The sequence below is a fragment of the Sceloporus occidentalis genome, unplaced genomic scaffold, assembly GCF_023333645.1.
Source record: "Sceloporus occidentalis isolate IW3139 unplaced genomic scaffold, rSceOcc1.0.p SCAF_2, whole genome shotgun sequence".
NCBI classification, from domain to species: Eukaryota; Metazoa; Chordata; class Lepidosauria; order Squamata; family Phrynosomatidae; genus Sceloporus; species Sceloporus occidentalis.
In genome coordinates, this window is record NW_028316982.1 from 204,149,784 (window position 1) to 204,173,324 (window position 23,541).

The 23,541-nt window shown below is 40.2% G+C and overlaps 1 protein-coding gene across 4 annotated transcripts in view; it reads right to left on the reverse strand.

The window, feature by feature from the left end:
* ITSN1 (intersectin 1) overlaps positions 1 to 23,541 on the reverse strand; it is a 126,988-nt gene that overhangs the window by 97,072 nt on the left and 6,375 nt on the right. For all 4 annotated transcript variants that reach the window (XM_089512048.1, XM_089512047.1, XM_089512050.1 and 1 more), the window contains exon 2: positions 271 to 330. In XM_089512048.1, coding sequence (XP_089368174.1) covers positions 271 to 298 — 28 coding nt within the window. In that variant the 5' untranslated portion in view covers positions 299 to 330. The remainder of the gene's footprint in view (positions 1 to 270; positions 331 to 23,541) is intronic.

The following is a 23,541-nucleotide window of genomic DNA, read 5'->3' on the forward strand; positions in this document are numbered from 1 at the left end:
CAAACCTTGATTTTGCCATTTTATAAAAGGGACACCATTTTACTATGCCACTGTATTTAACAGGACTTGAATATCCAGGGATTTTGTTACGGAACCAAACTCCAGAGGATACCAAGGGCCCACTGTATGTAAACAATAAGCTATTTTTCTACCACTGTAACTGCATGACAAATTGCTAAGATTTTCAGGTCCACACATGTAACTACATTTGGGTTGGAGAATTTACTCTGAAAAAGTAATACATTATAAGAAAAATGTGTTAGTACTTACCCCCAAAAGGTGTGGGAAACTGAGCCATGGTTTAATCACTGTTAACTTGCTAATAGATGCCTGAAATAAAGAACAAGACAGTGAGATCATGAATTAATATGTAGCATTATGTATTAATATGTATGAGAATACTTTAATGATACATTTTTTTTAAAATGCATTACTTTTATAAATATAACCAGGACAAAATTCAGTGGACCCTTGTTATATGCTGGAGTTTGGTTCCAAGATTCCCCCGTGTATAATAAGATCCATGTATGCTCAAGTCCCATTCGATATAATGACATAGCAAAATGGTGTCCTTATAAAACATGGAAAATCAAGGTTTGATATTTGAAATTTATACTTTTTTGAACATTTTCAAACCGTGTATGCTTGAATCCGTGTATAAAAAATCTGTGTATAAGAAGGGCCGACTGTATTCCTTGGGGTACAAAATATCCACCTTTCCTTCTGCTCCAAACAATATTATTACATGTTATTACAAAAAAAACCTAGTCATTCTTTGTGCACTGTGGCAAGTAGTCCATGATGGCTACAAAGAACAAGTATTTTATCCTTTACTATCCCTCTCACCATACACTGTCAGCAATGCCCTTCAGCACTCTGCATTGGGCAAACAGGCCAGTCTTTCCTATGTTAGGAATGGGAATATATAAAAACCAGTTGCAGAACACTTCAATCGCCCTGGGCATTCTCATAACAGTCCTTGAACAAAAGAACTACAAAAGAAGATTGGAAAGAGAAACAGGAGAATTGGAATGTATCCACAGACTACAGTCCAGCAGCAATGGGTTGAACAGAGATAATGGTTTCCTGGCACACTACACAGATTTCAACACTATTTAACCTCCGTCTTCATGAGGATGCCCTTGACTTATTCATCCATCCCTCTCTGTTTCCCACACTACCTTTCAATATTCATTCATATGATTTTCTACTCTCCTTGCCTGTATGCAACAGCTTTCTTGCTGCCTTTGGCCCACAAAGACCATTGTTAAAACTGTACTTTCCACCTCACAATGTTATGAATTTGAATTGATATTCTCACACAAAAACAACATATATAGGTCTGTCTCTGGATTCTCCACTTCAAAACATGCATCTGAGGAAGTAAGCTCAAGTCTACAAAAGCTCATACTACCAACTTTTTTCAGTTAGGTCCAAAAAATACTGCATAAATAACCCAGATTGAGACCACTTTAACTGCCCCGCCTCAGTGCTAGGGGATGCTGGAAATTGTTCTTTTTCATGGTACCAGAGCTCCCTGACAGAAAAAGCTAAATGTCTCACAAAACTACAGTTCCCAGAACTCCCTAGCAGTGAGCCAGGGCCATTAAAGCAGTCTCAAACTGGATTATTTCTGCAGTGCGTTTTTACCTCAGTCTCAAAGGTGCTACAAGATCCCTTTGCATACTGATAATCCTTCTCATCTATTCAACATTTCATACTTTGCTTGTAGCAGTATGCCTCCCCCCCCCCACCTTAGTGCAAGAAGCTCTGCAACATAACTGTACTAGGAAGAGATTAATATTCAGGAAGTGATGCTATCAATGCTTTCAAGGATTTATCCACAGCCAGGTTTTTTAAAAAAATCTGAGGCACATGTAACTCTAACTAGCACCTTGTTCACACCGAGCAATTTTGCTGTGCAATATCTGCGTGCCTTCTATAACAACATGATTATTCTACAGCCATTTTCTAAAATATCATCAAACTGTCAGTATGCTTTAATTATCTAAATTGCCAGTAAAGCATGCCGATATTCTATATGAACTTTGGCATTACCACACAGGTTAGTACATTAGCTCTTTATTTATCACTAAGCTTTCACATCTACCTGAAGAAATCCCAGGAACACTTTTTGCATCCAAAAGTAATCACTACTTTGAGAAAGCCAACATTCTCCAGTTAAGACATGTACATCTCAAATTATTTAAAGGAAACCAATGGCAAACAGCAAAGAAACTAGACTATCTGACTGTTTAAAAAAACAAGTGAAGATAACCAGCCACAGATGCTGGCAAAAAGTCAGGAAGAAACTCTTCTAGAACATGGCCACATAGCCCGAAAAACCCACAAAAAACTATAAAAAATAACAGTTTGAAACTAAGCCTCAGCACTTTGGAAGCCACCTTAGATCTTGTATTAGGAAAAAGTTGGGATAATAAATAAGAAACAAAGTAGCAAAGAAACAAATGACAGCAGTTTTTCACACCACTATCACAGAATCATACTTTGGTCAGGGTATGGAGTTCTCATGAAATCTACTAGATAGGAACATTTCATCAAACACTACATTTTCTTTTACATACAGCATCAGAGCTGTCACTAATATGCCCACAGTAATACTGTATATACTCGTCTATAAATCTAAAAAATTGACCCCAAAATCCCAGGTCGATTTATTCACGAGTCAGTATGATAATCTGATAGCAGCTCTTTCAGATTTCCCCATGTGGTGGGGAGAGAGTTTCTTTTTCTCTTGAGCCAAGCAGAAAGAGTTCTGGTAAACTGATTGCTGTTAAACCAGGCCTGCACAACTTGGTATTAGGTAGGGGCCAAAATTAAAACAGGTTAAACTTCTTCGGGCCACAGATACGTTTTAATTAAATATTAAATTAATAATTTATATTAATTAATATTATTAATTAATTAATAATATTACTTAATATTAATTAGAATTCCATCCAGCCTTCTCAGGAGAATGCCAGGCAAAGGAGGACCCTAGCAATGTGTTTTCCCATCCTCCTCTGCCAGTCCTTCTTCTTAGGAGAAAGCCAAGTATTGGAAGAGCCTTACAGTGTGGGTATTTGCCCATTCTCCTCCACCGCCACCAACTGGCCTTCTCCTCAGGACAAAGCAGGGCAGTGGAGGAGCCTTGTAGGACAAGCATTTGCATGTCCTCCACCTCTTCCTCTACCTGGCCTTCTCCTTAGGAGAGAACTGAGCAGTGGAGGAGCCTTGTCGGGTGAGTATTCACCTGTCCTCCTCTTCCTCTACCACTTCTCCTTCTCCTCAGGAGAAAGCCAGGTGGCATAGGAGCATTGCAGGGTAAGTGCTCACCCTTCTTCCTCCTTCTCTGTATGGCCCTCTCCTCCGGAGGAGGCCAAGTGGTAGAGGAGCCTTGAAGTTATTCCACATCCCTACAGGCCACCCAAGATACTCTGGTGGGTCACATGCAGCCTCCTGGCCATATGTTGTGCAGGTCTGTGTTAAATAAACAGAGTCCCTCTCCCACCACACTAGCTGCTGCTGTTTGGGGAGTCAAGGGTAAAACCAAAGTTGAAACGTTCAAGCAAAAAGTCCCTCTTGCTGTGCGCACACAAATACACACACTGAAGGAGTCTCCACCTTTTACCCTTGACTGATCCATGAGTCATGACAAAATCCATAATTTTGCCCCCAATACCTGCCTCGACTCATACATGAGGTCGACTTAAAGTTGAATATATATGGTAAGTAATCTTCAAAATGAAGTTATCTTTGTTAATGTTAATACTCTGCAGATTATACTCTTAAATAAAAGTTCTGACTAACAGAAAGACAGATATTAAAAAACAACATGTATCTATGGTTCAATGGATTTGCTCATTTAACTAGAATATTAATATTACTGTATATACATATGCATGTATAAGCCTAAAAATTTTGACTTAAAAACCTGAGTTGACCTATCTACAGATCAATGTAAGTACTGTACTTTAACTCTTATTTAAAAGGGAACCATCTCCTTCCCTGTATAGAATGGCAAAAGGCAAGAGCTTAGTCCAGGGGTAGGCAACCTTTTTGAGCTGGGGGCCGGGTTGGTGTCCCCCAGACAACCGGGGGAGGGGGAATAAATAATTAAATAATATAGGACAACATTTTAAAATGCAGGACACATTTTTTAAAAATGGAGGACATGCGAAAAAACTGGATGACTTTTTAAAAATGTTAATATAAATGCATGTTTCTTTGGCATGATCAAAATGGAGGACATTTGGGCATTATTCCTAGACAGATGGCAGAAATTGACTTCTGGCCAACCCCCCCTTCCCCCATTCCAAACAGCACATTTGGGCATTGAACATGGCTTTACTTAAGATAGCCTCTTGCATATTTCGAGGCTTACTGCATAACCAAACTCTTTGGGTTTCACACTGAACATGGGTTCACATGGCTATGCATATTGAACATGTCAAGGTGGTTTCACAATTCTTGCACCAAGTGTACTTCTCAGAAGTGTGTACTTGGTCAAGGGACTTTGGTTTTTCTTCACTGCGCATGAGTTTGTAAAAATCACAGCAATTTACACTGGCCTTGCCTCAGAGGCTTTCTGATATCAATATCACCATTAAAGAACCAAAAACACACAGAAAAGGCACTTTGGAAAGTCACACTCTTCAGAAACAGTGCGTGCATGCCTCTCAAGCTGACTCATATCATCATCATCATCATCATCATCACCATCATCATCACACTATCACTGTCAAAACAAAGGAGACTTGTTAGCATTAAAAGCACCCAAAACACACTTTGGAAGGTGACACTCTCTCGGCTTCAGAAACAGTGTCTGCATGCCTCTCAAGCTGACTCATATCATCATCATCACATTATCGTTGTCAAAGCAAGGGAGACTTGTTAGCACTTAAAGCACACAAAATAAAATTTAAAAAAACCTTGAGGCCTCTGGCCACTCACCACCTCCTCCTTCTGCTCCCCCTCCTGCTCCCCCCTCCTCCTCCCCCTCCCCCTCCTCCTCTTCCTCCTCCTCTTCCTTCTTCTCTTCCCCCTCCTCCTCTTCCTTTTCTCATCCTCCTCCTCCTCCTCCCTCCTCCATGCTCCGTGCGGCCTGGGGGCGGGACGGAGGAGGCAGAGGAGAAGGAGGTGGGCAGCGCGGGGCTGCGCAGGGAGGCAGCGCGGGGCCACGCAGGGAGGGCCGCGCGGGGAGGCGGGGAGGGCAGCGCAGGGCTTCCCCCTTTGCCTCCTCTGCCCCAGGCCGCGTGGCCCTCCTCTTCCTCCTCCGCGCGGTGGAGGAGGAGGAGGAGGGCAACACGGTTGCGTGGCCCAGGAGGAGGTGGAGGTGGAAGAGGAGGCGGCGGCGGCAGGACCGGGCTGGGGCCGGTCCTTCGGCCTCTGCGGGCTGCATCCAGCCCGCAGGCCGGGGGTTGCCAACCCCTCATAGAATCATAGGCCTGTTACAGACAGCCAAAATAAAGCTGCTTCGAGTCACAGTGGAGGTATGGTGTTTCAATGATGCATGCGTCCTAAGAGTCCAGAAGCCACACCAAAGCCACGCTCCAGTCCTTAGGGCTGGAGCGTGGCTTTGGTGCGACTTCTGGACTCTTAGGACACATGCATCATTGAAACACCATACCTCCACTGTGACTCGAAGCAGCTTTATTTTGGCTGTCTGTAACAGGCCATAGAATCGTAGAGTTGGAAGAGACCACTAGGGCCATCCAGTCCAACCCCCTGCCATGCAGGAAATCCAGATCAAAGCATCCCTGACAGATGGCCATCCAGCCTCTGTTTAAAGACCTCCAAGGAAGGAGACTCTATCACCTTCCGAGGAAGTGCATTCCACTGTCGAACAGCCCTTACTGTCAGGAAGTTCCTCCTAATGTTCAGGTGGAATCTCTTTTCCTGTAGCTTGCATCCATTGTTCCGGGTCCTGTTCTCTGGAGCAGCAGAAAACAAGCTTGCTCCCTCCTCAATATGACATCCTTTCAAATATTTAAACAGGGCTATCATATCACCTCTTAACCTTCTTTTCTCCAGGCTAAACATCCCCAGCTCCCTAAGTCGTTCCTCATAGGGCATGGTTTCCAGACCCTTCACCATTTTTGTCGCCCTCCTTTGGACACGCTCCAGTTTCTCAATGTCCTTTCTGAATTGTGGCGCCCAGAACTGGACACAATATTCTAGGTGGGGCCTGACCAAAGCAGAATACAGTGGCACTATTACTTCTCTTGATCTAGACACTATACTTCTATTGATGCAGCCTAAAATAGCATTGGCCTTTTTAGCTGCCGCATCACACTGTTCACTCATGTTCAACTTGTGGTCTACTTGGACTCCTAGATCCCTTTCACACGTAGTTTCATTCAGCCAGGTGTCACCCATCCTATATCTGTGCATTTTATTTTTCCGCCCTAAGTGCAATACCTTACATTTCTCTGTGTTGAATTTCATTTTGTTAGCTTTGACCCAGCTTTCTAGTCTATTCAGGTCATCTTGATCCTGTCCTCTGGGGTATTAGCTATTCCCCCTAATTTGGTGTCATCTGCAAATTTGATAAGTATGCTCCCAATTCTGTCATCCAGGTCATTGATAAAGATGTTGAATAGCACTGGGCCGAGGACAGAGCCCTGTGGGACCCCACTGGTCACTTCTCTCCAGGATGAAAAGGAGCCATTGTTGAGCACCCTTTGGGTTCGGCCGGTCAACCAATTACAGATCCATTTAACAGTTCCTTTGTCTAGCCCACATTTTACAAGCTTGTTTGCAAGAATGTCATGGGAAACCTTGTCAAAGGCCTTACTGAAATCAAGATATACTATATCCACAGCATTCCCTTCATCTACCAAGCTGGTAATTTTATCAAAGAAAGAGATTAGATTTGTCTGGCATGACTTGTTTCTCTGAAACCCATGTCGACTTTTTGTGATTATGGCATTGCCTTCTAGATGTTCACAGACTCTCTGTTTAATGATCTGCTCCAGAATCTTTCCTAGAACTGATGTCAGACTAACTGGACAATAATTGTTGGGATCCTCCTTTTTCCCCTTTTTGAAGATGGGGACAACGTTTGCCCTTCGCCAGTCTGCTGGGATCTCTCCTGTTCTCCAGGAGTTTTCAAATATGATTGCCAATGGCTCCGATATTACTTTTGCCAGTTCTTTTAATACCCTTGGATGGAGTTCATCTGGTCCCGGAGACTTAAATTCATTTAGATTAACAAGGTGTTCCTCTACTATCTCTTTACTTATTCTGTGCTGAAATTCCCCTATTCTGTCCCCTGCTCCATTATCCTCACGTTGAGCACCCTTTGCCTTTTCTGAGAAGACTGAGGCAAAGAAGGTGTTGAGTAATTCTGCCTTTTCTCTATCTCCTGTTAGCATTTTGCCATCTTCTCCACGCAGTGGCCCTACCGTTTCCTTCTTCTTCCTCTTGCTGCGGACATATCCAAAAAAGCCCTTTTTATTGTTCTTAACCTCTCTAGCAAGCCTGAGTTCATTCTGCGCTTTAGCTTTTCTGACTTTACCCCTACACATGCCTGCTATTTCTTTGAATTCCTTTTTCGTGATTTCCCCCTTTTTCCATTTCTTATACATGTTCCGTTTCAAACTTAGCTCGGTTGAAAGTTCCTTAGTCATCCATCCTGGTTTCTTGAGACACCTCCCGTTTTTCTTTCTCACTGGAACTGTTTGAAATTGTGCCTTCAGTATCTCCCTTTTGAGAAAGTCCCATCCGTCCTGAACTCCTTTATCTTTTAGTATTTCTGACCATGGAATCGCCCTCAATACTTCTCTAAGTTTACTGAAATCCGCTTTCCTAAAGTCTAGGATGCGTGTCTGACTCTGGCTTAGTCCTTCCTGGTAGCACCTAAAAGAAGTACCAGCCCCCTCTACTTTCTCTGTCATGGTGCCACTTCTGACCTTTTTTGAATGCCTGGGCAGGAAAATGGAGGTGCTGACAGCTCTTTGGCGCTTCCCCTTAAAGAGTTTTGATAGGAATCAGATTTTGAAGGATTTGACTAAGACATATGTGTATGTTTGCCAGCTTTCCTGGGTTAAAATCAGACAAAGCAATCACATTAAAGTTAAAGGCTATAATCGCTGCTAACTTAGGCCCAAAGCACATGGGCCAAATGATGCGGATTGCAGCCGCACTTAGGGCATAGCGTTCAGATGACGCATACCCTGAATGTGGCCGGAACCTGCGCTGAGCCCATGTCATCCGGAAAGAACTGGGCTAAGAAGGAGCAGAAAGAATCCCCTCCTTCCTGCGGCTTGGGATCAGGAATGCAGTGGTGGCCCTTATTGGGGCCCGGTGAGTGCATTTGCCATGGCCCTGGTGCGAATGTCATTGGCACGGTCCCACCACAGTCCTTTTGGCTTATCTCTTTCAGGCCATAGTCACCATTTTCTTTGCTTTCCCCTTTCAACCTTTTTGAAATGTGTGCTTTTTCTTAGCACTGCCTTTGCCTGGTCACCTCCCACACATATCACACAGCCATGATTTACTGTAGTTCCTTTCCCATCCATCCAGCTTTTAAGGTGAGCACAAACAGTTGTGCCTACTGAATTTTGTAAGTTCTTCGGAATGATTTTTGTTTGCTTTGTTCTTTACATCCTTTGTTATATGTCCCTATGTTTTATCCTCTACTTATCCATGGGTCATATCAAAATTCATAATTTGGCCCCAAACATGCCCTTGACTTATACATGAGGTCAACATATAGTATATACAGTATTTATATTCCTTATTATGTTATCAGTCAGTATGCATAGCACTCTTAAGAATAGAAGTAGAGAATCTCCTACCTCAATTCACTAGAATGCCTGCTGTAATTTTGTGCCTAATATCATGATTTCTCATCTGCAACCCATCTGGGAGATGGGTTGCAGACTAGGAAATTGAACAAAAGATTTAACATAGCTTTGTGGGGGAAATTAACCTGGCATGATCCAGTGACGGAATATACAGTGCATTCCAGGTGGGGGTACAGACGAAGATCTCTTGGTTTTCTTGTCACCTCAATATGTCTACTTGGGGCAGAGCTTTCATGTTATGATGCTCCAGGTTTTGGTGCTCCTAGCATATGATAGGTCCCCATATTGATATTTAAACACATGCTACAAACTTATTTAATCATGCATCTGCTTTGTTTTATTGCCCACTTTAGTAAGACTTTGTTTTTGTTATGTTATGGAGTTGTATTTCTGTTATTTCAGTGAATTTTGTATACTGCCATGACAACTGTTAGCAAAGAACAGATGTAGTATGTAAAGAAATAAAAGAAATGCATGGTAGTTTTTCATTAAAAAAATGACTTACATTGCCTACAATTCCAGGTCTATATCAATAAACCATATTGCAATAAGAATTCATATCATCACACTCTGACAGAGCAGCAAAGCAATATTAAATTATAATTAAAATTAATTAAATGAATAAATATTGTCTATGTCATTCCCAATAATGACTTCTAAGAACATGCTTATCCTAGTACCTCATAAATCTGAAAAATTATTCCTCCTAGGTCTATCTGTTCACAGGCACTGTCATTATGAGCAATACCGAAAAAAAGCAGCCATACAGCTATTTTCAAATTCTGAACATGGAGAGAAATGGTAAGAACAACATAAATAAACTACACAATACAAATAGTATTTCTCATTTGTAGAGCCTGCCCATTATTTCCTTCTTTGGTTTAATTCAGTACTGATCTTTATTACAGATTAAATGTGTCTTTCAATCTCTAACATTATCATTACACTCTTATAACGATGGTTTCATTTCCTAGACTATTTCATACTTGGATTTTCACACACACACACAAACCAACAGAAATGTATCCATTTGTTTTAATGAAATAAGAAAAAAAATCTTGATTAAAGTAGCACAGTAATTCCATGCCTCAAGTAGTACTATGGCTTTCATCCACAGATTCTGGATTACTGTACTAGGCTGGGATTTAGCCACTGTTCAGGAGAAACCAATCAACATTATCATAATCCAAGTCTATGCACCAACCACAGAGGCAGAGGAATAAGGAATCAAGAGATTCTATACTGGAATTCAAGAAGAAATTAACAACACACCAAAACAGGATTTTTTAATTAATCATAAGTGACTGGAATGCAAAAGTAGGAAGTGGGGCAGCATAAAAACTACAGGATAATTTGGACTAGGATTAAAAAAATGAAGCAGTAGAGTGACTATTCTGTGGTGCCAACAATCTATTAATCACAAACACTTTCGTCACACAACCAGAGAGGAGACTTCACATAGACATCACCAGATGGCCAACACAAAAACCAGATAGTCTACATAACTGGGAATAAAGATGGAGAAGCTCTATTCTCATGAGAAAACTGAGACCAGGCAGATAGTGGTACAGACCATGAACTACTAATATAAAAATTAGAATAAAGCTGAAAAATAACACAAAATCAGTCATCATGCCAAAATACAATCTGAAGAACATCCCAGATAAAGTTATGCTATTAAACCTAACTGACTGAGAACCAGAAAACTATGGCTAGAAGCAAGGTACACAGCATGGGGGATTGCTGAAAGACTATCTGTGGCCAAAAAGAAAGAGAAAAAACAATGGATGACAAACTAAACAAGCAGTAAAGGAAAAGGAAAGAAGCAGCTAAAAAGGGAGACTGAAACAGAACCATGAATGCAACTGTTCAGATTAGTGCACAAGGATAAGGACAATTACGATAACAATAAATGCAGAGAAATAGAAGCTGACAGCAAAAAAGGAAGAAGAAGAGACTTCTTCCACAAGATCTGAGAAATCAAAGGGAAATTTAAACCAAGGATGGGGATGCCCTGTGATCAGCAGAAAAACATAATACACAACTAAAAAGAAATAAAAGGATCTTGGAAGCAATACACTGAAGAGCTATTTGAAAGAGATGACAGGATAAATGACACATTGGAAGAAGAATCATACAAAGATGAACCCCTGGAATGTGCGTGGATGCTGCACTCAAAGCAATTGTAAAGAATAAATCTCTAGATACAGATGATGTACCAATAGAACTGTCACAATCTACAGAGACAGAATCAAATTTATTTCTAACCAAAATGTGACAACAAATACAGTGAACCCTTGTTATACGCTGGGGTTTGGTTCCAGGAACCTCCATGGATAACAAAATCTGTGGATGCTCTAGTCCCATTAAATATAACGACATAGCAAAATGGCATCCCTTATAAAAAATGGAAAATCAAGGTTTGATATTTGAAATTTATACTTTTTAAAAAACATTTTCATGTTGGGATATAGTCACAAGGAAAATGTACAATGTGGGTTTTAATAGTAACCAGGCATAAAAGGGTTACTGTGAGCCACAATGATTAGGCATTTAAGCAGGAAGTGACATCAAAAAGATATTCAACAAGTGCTGTAAAGTCCTGTAGGATGCTGCCAGTCTGAAGAGTCCCTCAGGAGGAAGGCTTTGTGACTCCAGAGGGAGAGCAAGGCCTAGTAGGTCTCACGGAGCCTTTGCTAGAGTAGTGGCGAGCATTTCACCTCAGAGGGGGTTGTGACTAGTGTGGATGGTGTCGATGTATATATTGTTGCACACAACGGAACTTCTTCTAAGAATAAAAGCCTCATCTGAGAGAAGTTTACAGTCTCTCTTTGTTCATTCAGAAAGGGAGAGGTGTTTCTCCAGCTCACAAGCTGCTGACTACAGTCACAAAGGTGGAAAATCTGGTGCCAAACATTGACGTGTTGCCTCACGTTCTGTGCAACATCAAAAGGGTTTTAACATTTCAAACCGTGGATGCTTGAATCCGTATATAAAAAAATCTGTGTATAAGAAGGGCCGACTGTATAGAAAACACAACAATGGCTTATAGACTGGAAAAACTTAATATACATTCTTGTCCCCAAAAAGGAGACACAGAAAAGTGCAATAACTACAGGACTACTGCAAGCAAATCCAAAATTCTGCAACAAAGACTCCTGCTATATATGGAGCAAAAAATTCCAGAAGTGCAAGATGGATTCAGGAAAGGAAGAGACACCAGGGATCACATTACATACGCTGGATAATGGTGCACACCAGTTAATTTCAGGAAAAAATCAGCATGTGCTTTATAGATGACAGCAAAGGCTTTGGCTATCAGAGCACAAAAAGGAGTGTCTCATTTATGGGGTCGTGTTGACTTAAGGGCAGTTAACAACAACAAAGACTGCAAACACTGATCACATCACACTTTCATTGAGTTCTTCATGAAAGAGCCCTGGTGGCGCAGTGGTTAAATGCAAATAGTAGAGAAAATCAGTTTCATAGGTCCAAAACACAGCAGAAAAAATCATGTTTGGGACTATTTTAGCTGCCCTGGCTCGATGCTAGAGAATCCTGGGAATTATTGTGGCACCAGAGCTCTCTGACAAGGCTAAATGTCTCACAAAACTAGAATTCCCAGAATTCCTTATCATTTAGTTGACTGCATTCATATTTGCTCTTATTATGTTCTTAAATAACACAGGTTTAGCAATGAAATGACACTAATCACATTTACACAAAAAATAGAGGAATAAATCCTTAATAACACGAAGACCTAAAAACCACTGTCTCCTATATCCAGTTATGAGAACTGGAGTAGTGTGTGTGTGCGTATGTGTGTGCATTTTATATATATAAACTAGAAAAGCAAACTACATTTGTCCCTCCCTTTTCATGGACTTGGGAGTCCACAGTCTTGCTTTTTGCGGGAGGGACAATCAGGGAAGGATAAAATGGCGGTGTGTGCCTGCACACGGCCCCACATACGCACCATTAATTTTAATGGGACTTGAATATTTGCGAGTCGTCAATTTTTGCAGGGAATCCGAAACAGATCTCCCACAAACTGGGAGGGGCTACTGTACTTTGCTTTGGGAGGACTGAACCCCAGCAAAAATGCATCTTTTTTTAAAAAAAAATCCAGTAACTGGCAAATCAGCTTGAAAAAAAGTACAGGAGAACTGGTGTTTCTAAGTTTTAATATTTGATATATTTATTTGTTTAAAAATTCCTGGCAGGTGCTTTTCTCTGGGATTTTATCAAAATCCAAATTGAGATGTTGAAAAACAATGTACCTGAGACAATGAACACAAATTTGGGACAAAAATAAATTATTGCACTGGTGCAGATGATTCAAGATTTAGGCACTCTATAAATATTGGGTTAATGAAAAGTAATAGTTTCTCATAAGGTTTGCACTAAGTGTGTTACATAGCCAGCCATTATCCAGACTTCCTGGTGTTGACATACTTAGTGGAAAACAGGAATCAAATTTAAGGTTTAGTAACACCAGGATGCATAATACATGTTTAAAAGTAAATTGGAGGAACAGATGTGTCAGATCCACTGTTGTTACTGTTCTTTTTTATTCCTTTTTCTTCTGCAATGTTCCACTATCCTGTTACTTAGTATTACAGGAAACAGCTGTTACAGAACAGAAACACATTTATGCACATAAAGCAACTGGTGGTGCTTGAGATAAATTTTAAATAATAATAGGAATATTTAAACAATTATTTGGTCCCCTGATTGGAAAAAAGTGCATTGCTCCTCACATATACAGCATGCCTTTAATATATATTAGACCAGTGATGGTGAACCTCTTTAGGTCCATGTACCTGGGGCACGGCTTCTGAAGCGGGAGAGGGCTAGGAGGAGGAGCCAGAGCATGTGGCTCTGGCTCCTTCTCCCCAGTGCCATTTTCTGGCTCCCAGCTGTCTCAGAGAGACAGCTAGAGGCCAGGAAAAGGCAGAAAGGAAGAGGAACGGACACGCACATGGCTGTTCCTCCATGTCCCTGGCCCGTGCCTGGCGAAATGGCGTTACGTGCCACCCATGGTATTAGATGATCCAAATGTCTCATGCTAAAATAGTTATATGTGAATATGCCACAAAAACAAAAAGTTCCATTGGGAATAAGACAAGTAACAATATTTAATATTTTTAATTTGAACACAATCTTTTCTCCAGAAGTCTATAATTATGTCTCTGACTTTGACATGTTTCTTTTGGCTTTATATAATATTTCTGTAAATAGTATATTCAACTAACTAATCAGTTTCATTATAAAATGAAAAGAAAGTAATTGATCAATAAAACAGTTTTCATTAGCTAACAAAGAGTTTCCAAGTTCTTTCAGAGACACAACCATTACATGTATTGCTGTCAATTAAGATTAGCTTTTGGCAGCTTAAAGCTATATATCATCTGAGTTGTACAATAGCACAGTACCAATACACGAGGTCCAAATGAAAGAAAAGTACAGAGACATCAGCACTAGCTCTATCATTTTTGTCTCCTAATACACCAAAACAGCACTGGCAGAAGAGCTAAGCATACCTTAGACAAGTCACATGGAATCATACTCTGGCAATACTCATGCACTAATAAATATTAACTGGTCCAATTCCGATCTATTTTTCCACCTTTATTAGTATTGGGGAAGGGGAAGAAATTTTAATAAAATATTTTGAAATTCAAGGGACATCCTTTTGAAATGTTCTGTCAGTCCAAAATGAACAGTACTAGACTGGATAAGGATGAACAAACTGAAGCTCAGGTTAGATGAGACAGAGGTAAACTTGTAACCCAAAAGGTAGACCAGGAAACAGGGACTGAGCTTGTGTTTGATGAGGCTAAACTCCGAAAGTCTCAGGTTTGGGCATACTGCATCCTTGGGTTAAACTATGAGCCTGGGCGTTTCGGCTTCAACAGTGTCTAGGACTACAGTTGTAGAATGGAAACTAGTGTGTCAGCTGCACCCACTCCTGGAGATGTTATACCTGGCTATGGTGACACGTGCCTGCATTATATCCCATTTGGATTACTGTGGTTCACTCTACATGGAAATTTTTAGAAACTGTTCAGAAACTTCAACAGATCCAAAATGCTGCAGCCAAACTGATGACCTGGAAGTATATAATGTCTGCATGTAAAAGCTCTGCTGGATACCAGGCTGTTTCCAGGATCAGCTTAAAGGTGATGTTTATGATCTATAAAATCCTATCTGAAAGACCATATGTCTCTACATGAACCTGCCCAGGTTTTAAGGTCCTTCTACAAGAATTTTCTCTTCCTCTCAGCCCTATCAAAGGCACATATTGTCCTGTTTTGCCCTTGGAAGGCTAGCCAAACCCTCAGCCCAGAGATTCAGAGTTTAAAGCATTGAGGGAGAGGGGGAAAGGAAGCTTGTCTCACTAAGTCTTTGGTAACAAAAGCAGTGGTTGTATAATCCAGTCCAGGTTTGTAACAAGGCTCCAGTCAATTCAGTACAGCAGATTTAAAGGTAAAATCTGAAAAAGTAGCCCAAGTCCAAGCAAAGTTCCAGGCAACAGCAATCAGCCAAGGTTCAAAGCAACAGTAAGGTGTTTACCAAGCAAGAAGGATGGTTGCTGACCATGATGGACCGAGAAAGGTGTCAGGATATTTAGAGCCCATTTGCGTCTCAGAGGTGCTCCCATTAGCAACTTGCTTCCTACTTAACCGGAGAAGGCCATTGTCTCTCTTTTTCCTTTCCTTTTTCCTTTCTCTCTGTGGGAGTAGGCACTGTTAGGTCTGGCTCAGGTGGAGAGAAATTCTTCCCCTTCTGGCATGTGCCCTGGGCTCTCAGCCTCTTCCTCAGACTGAGAGAATATGCCTGGCTCCTGGAGAACATGCCTGGCTCTCTTGTCCTTTGCTGAGCATTTGCTGGATTTTCTTGGTCGGTTTAACTATGGATGCCGGTCATGAAAGCCTTCGACTTCACAATTTTAAATTAGCTTATTGGGGTTGCCTATTTCCTTTTAATTTTAAATTTTTAATGTAAATCGCTTTAGCTGTACTTTATTTTAACCTATGCTGTAAACTAGCTGCCAGGTCCCATAGTGGGAGACTGGCAAGATATGAATTAAACAAATCTGGTACAGACATTTATGTGTTCATACAGCAATTGGTGAATCACTTAGCATCACAGAACATTATCTGGACAGATAAAAGTAGCTTCTGATTCTCAAGTTACTATAAACATTTTCTCCATTGGGCATTTTAAGCAGGCAGGACATGCATCCCCATTCCCTTTCTGGAACTCTATTCTCCATTAGGGAGAAAGTCTTTTCTTCACTAGCATCTTTTATTTATACTGGTAAATGATCCCAACAATGGCAAAAGTTGCTAAACACTTGTTTAAGTTTTCAGAACAGAAAAGCTAGAGGCAAAAGTAAAATTTGAAGCTGTTACCCCAAAATTACCAAGTATTTAAACAAGCCTTTACATCTCTGCAGATGCCAGCCACAGATGCTGGCAAAACGTCAGGAAGAAAATCTTCTAAAACATGGCCACATAGCCCGAAAAACCCACAAAAAACTATGGATGCCGGCCATGAAAGCCTTCAACTTCATATTGCATCTCAACATTAGGAAGTACTTCCTGATGGTAAGAGCTGTTTGAGAGTGGAACACATGCCCTTGGAGTGTGGTGGAGTCTCCATCTTTTGAGGTTTTTAAACAGAGACTGGATGGCCTTCTGTTGGGGGTGCTTTAATTGTGTATTCCTGCATGGCAAGGTGTTGGATTGAATGGCCCTTGTAGTCTATTCCAGCTCTATGGTTCTATGAAATGTCAATCAAAACCAAGATGAAATAATTCTCCAGAAAAACTACAGATTAAACTTCTCATAATTCTAAGTATGGACATACTGAGTCAAAGTTCAGAGCAAAATTGATGGCACACGGGACTCAAACTAAAGAAGCATGGGTTAAATCCAAAGAACCACCAGGTGTAGAACCAAAATGCTCCTAGCAATCAAGGACTTTGATCCAGGTGTCATTCTACTTGAAGAAACTCTCTCTGTCTCTCATGTGTTATGATTAACGTGAGGCTGTAACTAAGAACAGAAGCTCTCTACCAGGGAAGGAGACGGCAGAAAGAAAAAAATGACCAGAAATGCACAGGCTGATGCATTTCCCTATTCTAGCAGACAGTGAAGCAAAAAAGAGAATCTACATATAACATGGTAATACTTTTCAAAAAGACAGTCAGTCATGTTAGTGTGCTTCGACATAGAAAAGATTGGGAAGATCTAGCAGCAACTCTAAGATAACAAAGGGTCATCATTATTATTTTATTCATTTACATCCTACTTTTTTTCTCCTTACTGAGACTGAAAGCAGCTTACAACATGGTAAAAAACTGCATCATGCATATAAAACTGCTAAAATAATTCAGTTCATTTCAAATATGCTGCTAGATTTCCACACACCCCCCTCCATTTTTATGATTACATTGTGGAAAGATCTTGCAAAGTAACATGAAATTCATGACTGCAGGGTTTGCATAGTAGCCCTGTGGTGTTCACGACCCGATTCTTTCTAGAATACTGTATAACAATGTACTCAGAATAGTTTAAATGACCCAAAACTCATTAACAGAAACTCATTATCCAAATATGCAACTTTTATAGACCTCGTTATAGTTTCTTGTACAATTCCACTTTTATACATTAAGGGCTTTCCCAGCAGGAAAATAATGCTGACTACTGTTAAGAAGAATGTATAGAACGCTTTACAGACATAATAATCACTTACATCCACTCTGACTTGGGACGCTATAGTCAATACAGATCCAATAAGTGTAACTTCAGGTCCTGCTTGTCCTATGTTACTGAATATGTTTCAATATGTGTGGCCTGAGGATATGGACGTCATTCATCTATGCATCCATCAAACAGACACAGGAACCGTGCCTTTCCTGACACATAAAAGCAACCAGTGGAAGACTTGCAGAGTGGGTAAAGGGAGTAATTAATGCCTCACTGAGGCAAGGTAGGTTTTTGCCATGCCTAAGAGGCTGTGGTGAGGTTATTCATCCTGAACCACACCACACTACAGAATTAATAGCCAGTGGCCTAAATATTTTGAAAATATCAGATTCTGTCTGATCTTGGAAGCCAAGCAAAGTTAGCTCTGGTGGGACCTGTGGGACACCAGCAAGTAATTTAATTTAATTTAATTTAATTTAATTTAATTTATGGTATGTATACCCTGCCCCTCAGCCCTAAAGGCTCTCAGAGCAGCTTACAATTATTATTTTAATTAGACAGTTCCCTGTCCTTGGGCTTACAATCTAAAGAGACATGACACAAAAGGAGAAGGGAATGGTGGTGGGGAAGGGGATCCAGTCCAGCAGATGGACTGGAGGGAGGGCTCTTCTTCTTAATGGAGGCTGGGCCTGATGGTGTTGCGCCTGGCCTGTCTTTTCACTCCTTCCAGGCCAGAAGATGACAGTTGACAAAGAGGGAGGGCCTATGGAATGCACGACAGAAGTGGCATGCAATGCCATTTTGAACTACAGTATTTCTGTGACTATTTCCTCCTGACTCATTTTAGAAGTAACAAGTAGAGATTTATAATGGGATTTATCCAGTGATGGTTTGTAGACTGAGGCCTGTTACATACTGCCCAAATAAAGCTGCTTCGGATCTCTTTGGAGGTATGCTGTTTAAATGATGCATGCACCCTAAGAATCCAGAAGCTGCACCAAAGCTGCACTCCAGTGCTTAGGAATGGAGTGTGGCTTTGGCGCGACCTCCGGACTCTTAGGACCCATGCATCATTTAAATAGCATACCTCCAAAGAGACCCAAAGCAGCTTTATTTTGGCAGTCTGTAACAGTCCTGAGAGTACAATGGTAGCTTTTGCACTACAATTCGGTGGAAAAGAACAAGAAAATATCTAACGGTATATTTTTAAATAAACATTTTATACATTGCTTTTTATACAGTAATGTTTTACTATTTTAGTAGCAATATTCTGTTTTTAACACAGAGCCCACCACTGAAAAATCAGAGTTGCAGTAGAAGACTTACAAAACTCAAATTCTTTGACCAATTGATAGATGAGATAATGAGAGATTTATGGTGCACTGAGAGTTAATTCATTTTATATCAAAATGTGTCTGGGACATCAGAGGTACTGTACATTTTGATGATAAATTACCTTCAACAGTGTAGCAGTGCAATTGAATTTTATTCCAGTTTGTGTATATGTACATACATTTCTGAAACAGAACACTTATCAGATCATATCAGAACTAAAAGATTTGAAAGCATCAACTATTTTAGTATCATGCTATTTGTATCCCTGTGTTTAAACCTAGAATTTTCGCTTATTTTAAAGATATTTTAAAATCTTAAAGACAGGCTAATGAAGAACCTAGCTTAGAAACCATGCACCAAGAACAATATTACAGTAACACTATTTGTTAGAAAATAGTATGAAGTTTTTAGAATTAAGGTTTACACTTTTGAACTTATAATAAAATCAAGTCTTAATGAGTTTTCAAAAGTTGCCACTGAGACATACATTATCTTATACGTGAACAGTCAAAGATGAACGCTCCTAGGAATCTTGTCAGATTCAGGTTTCATCTTTAGAAATCCACACTGATCTCTTACCATCAGATCAAGGTCAGCCAGATATTTGTTTGATAAGTAGTTAAAACATAAACCTAACACATTTCTTTAAAAAAAAAAAAACTAGCCCTACATATAAGCTTGCTTCTTAATTTTATTGCAAGGCAAACTGGAAAATAAAATAGGTAACTAAAAGGTAATGCAGACGGGGCCAAAAAAAAAGCAGGCAGAGGCCGCCCCTGCCCCAATCGCTCCAGGACTGTGGCAACTGTATGGGCCCACTTCTGAAGAGGGCCACCACCACAGTCCTGAACCCAGCTGCTCTTTTTTGTGCCAGCTCTTCTGGGTTGGCACGCTCTCTAAGCAGCTTCCAGCCGCGTTCAGGCCATGCACTATAGAAACACCATGCCTCCAACACAGGTCACAGCCGGCACTTCTGGCACATCTGTTTCGGGCCTCAGTGTTCATCAGTAAGCTCAGAGACAATTAGCAACTGAATCATTTTTGATCCAGAACACTGTCTTGTTATGTATATTTTTGTCACTATGATGATACAAGAATACAGTTGTCCCTCCCACAAAAATGAAGACTTACCAATATTCAAGCCCCATAAGCTTGAAGGGGGTGTATGCCTGTGAGTGCGCATGCTGTGGGGGGGGCACCCCATTCAAATTAATGGAGGTTGCCCCTCCAGCCCCTCCATGAATATTCAAGACCACAGATCTCAAGTCTGTGAAAATGGAGGGCGTGACTGTATAATAAAAAAAATACTGAGATATGCTTACAACCTCCAGTCTAATTTCAAAATTTGCACTCTCTGGGAAGAAGAACATTACATTACATAGCAACTGGTCACAAAGGATTGTTAGGAAAATATATGTTTGACCAAAATTGAAAATAAAAATAGGACAGGACAGCCACACCTGCTCATTCACTTTTTCTAAGCTGATGTTTGGAATGTAGTTTTAAGGAGTAGGGAAATGTGCTCCTCCAGCCTTCATCTCTCCTAGCCAGCACAGTCAATGGTAATGGGTGAAAGATGAAGCCCAACATCTGGAGGACACAAGACTCCCAACCCTGCTTGCAAGAATATATATGACTAAGTAAAGGGAAATGAACCTTGGCCTTTTTTATCCTATTGTGTTCCATTTTATCAAGCATTTTTCTCCTCAGTCCATCTTACTTACAGTACTGGAACTGTGCTGAAGAAAACTGTTTCAAATTGATAAAGAACAACAAGGTCAGGAGAGGACAGGATTCACCCCATCTTAATTGTCTGTACTTATTATTGTGAAGAGCAGACATCTAGACAACAGAAGAACAAGTGTACCTCCATTCGTCACATCTAGTTTTTAAAGTGGTCTTAGTTCAGTTGTTTTTTCAATCTATGTTGTGGAACATCAACTTAGATCTCTTTTCTTGAAATATTCCCCATTGATTCTTATGTAACATACCTCAAGTACATTGATACTATCTAAATCTAAAAGTTCAGAGCTTAATTCTCAAAAAGACAGAAACCTGAATAAAGCTAGCAATTGTCCAGCTGCAACTCTAATAAAATAAGGGACAAACTGAAACAATCAATTCCTTTTACTGCAGCTTTAAGCAACACTTTCTCTGTTAATTCTGAAGAAAAGATTCTGGGCTTAATACACTGGTGAAATTGTTCTGAAACAGCTCATCTGTGTGAAAACATGACTGCTGTAAGGCTGCCAAAATGAGAGCATACAAGTACCAATCATACAAGCTTGAAAGGTCTGTGAGCTGTTTCAGCTAAATACCAATGGTTCTATGGTTTGAATTAAAAAGACCTTTAAATTAAACCATTTCCCTTTTTTTGTTTTTGACTGGCTGTCCTTGCTAGAAATATGCATTTCCTCTATATGCCACTGGCAATTTCCCTGACATCTAAAAAACCTACAGCCCTGCTTCCAGTTATATAGAATGTCTACCTTATATGTATAACTATTATTTTCTACTTCTTTAGGTTAAACTTTTGTGTGGTACAAAATATATAAGACTAAATTTATCTAAAAAGAAATATTGGTAACAAGCCAATAAAATACCAATCATAGATTATAGTTTGGTATTTTTTAAATATATAAATGAAAAATCACAACCACCTCTCAGGGCTTGCTAGATACCATGACCCACTCCCTCCCAGTTAATCACAGTTAAGGGAAATCCATCTGATGGTCAGAGGAACTGCAGAGAGTTACCTTCCCCACTCCCAGAAAAAAGAAGACTGAATTCCTATTCCCAGTTACCCTTACATTTATGAGTAGGAAAAGGGCATAGCATAGCCTCTGGCTTGAGTCAGGAGATGCAAGAACCATTATAAGGCTGCATCATGTGATGCCCAAGGAGAACATTAATCAAAGACCAATTTTGCCCTACTCTTTGGAACCAGTATTTGCTTTCTATTTCCCTCCCCATTCTCTTTTCTCTTTCTGCTATTTGCATTATAGCAATAGCAAGTACATTTCTATACCACTTATCAGTGAACTAGCACTCCCTAAGCGGTTTACAATGTGGAAGCCAACTGCCCCTAACAAGCTGGGTACTCATTTTACTGATCTATGAACGGATGGAAGGCTGAGTTAACCTTGGAGCCCTGCTTGTGATCGAACTTACAACCTTGTGGCTGCAGTTCTGGCATTTAACTAGTGTGCCACCAGGGCTCCTATTGGATTGTGAGTCTGCAAAATGTCTGCATTGTACTCATTTGTGTGTGTGTGTGTGTGTGTGTGTGTGTGTTAGGTGCTGGTATTATTAATATTATATTTATTCCCATCTTGCCTTCTTCCCAGTTCAAGATTCAAGGTGACTTACAAGTTTAAAATTCACAGGATACAAAATTTAACATCAGATTAAACAATAAACAAATTTAAACCCATCCTAAAACATATATCATTAGACACACACACATCAGCACAACAATCAGTAAGATCCACCCCACTGTTTTAGATGAGTCAGGTCTTATACAGTCACTTGTCAAATATGTGTTGAAATGGAGAAGTCTTTACTTGTCTGTGAAAAGAAAGTAGGGAGGGTGCCAGTCTAACATATGAGAAGAGTGTTCCAGAGCCTGAGGGAAACCACTCATATTCTCACCAAATGTACCTGTGAGGGTGGTAGGACTGAAAGAAGGGCCTCCCCAACAGATGATAAACCACAGGCTGGTTCATAAGGGAAAATGCAGTTCTTCAGCTAACCTTGACTTGAACCACAGAGAGCTTTATAAGTCAAAACGAGCACTTTGAATTGTGCCCAGAAACTGACCAGCAGCCAGTGAAACTGTTGCAACAAGAGAGTTGTCTTTCCTGTAGCTAACTCCAGGTACCAACCTGGCTGCAACACTTAGGACCAGTGGAAGTCTCCTAGGTAACATACTATGTACTGCTAGACACATCTATCTTATACACCAAATAACAAACTAAGGATAAATAACAGAATTACAATTCTAGATTCCATTACTATAGGGGAAACCACACTGAACATACAACGAAGTCCTCTGAATGTAATATAATTAAACTCACTTTATATTCCAAAATGTTAAAAATGACAGGATCAGAACAGTACAGAGATACAATGAAGGCAGCAACAACAAACAAATAGGAAATAAATAACAATGTATAAAGATGAAATAGTCTGACCCTGAGTTATGTTAATTAATCTAGCTTTCCTGAAGTCACTAGGACTTGAGCTATTCATGACTCTTTAGACTTACAGTACTTATCCTGGCTCAAACCCATAAGTTGTAAACATTATGAATATAAAATTCAACTTCTTCATTCAAGGAAACAATAAGTTTTTCTAAAAAACAAATTGGCTAAAAAATCCCAAAAACTCAGCAGGGAAATATCAGATTTTATAAAAAGAGGCAGAACCCCAAAACCTACATCTTCAGATCTGTAGCTATCACAGATGTGATGAACGAGGCCTCCCTGAACAGGGCTTCCAGGGGACTGGACGCAGCCACAGAAAAGGCTCTTTGGATTGCAATACTTGACTGTCTCCTTGAATTTCCTTCAGAGTAAGAACTCATGTCATTCCATCCGTTACATCTTTTCTGCAATTAAATGATTTTATCTTCTTTCATACAAAAAGCTTTGATGAAAAAAAAAAAATCATTATTGTAC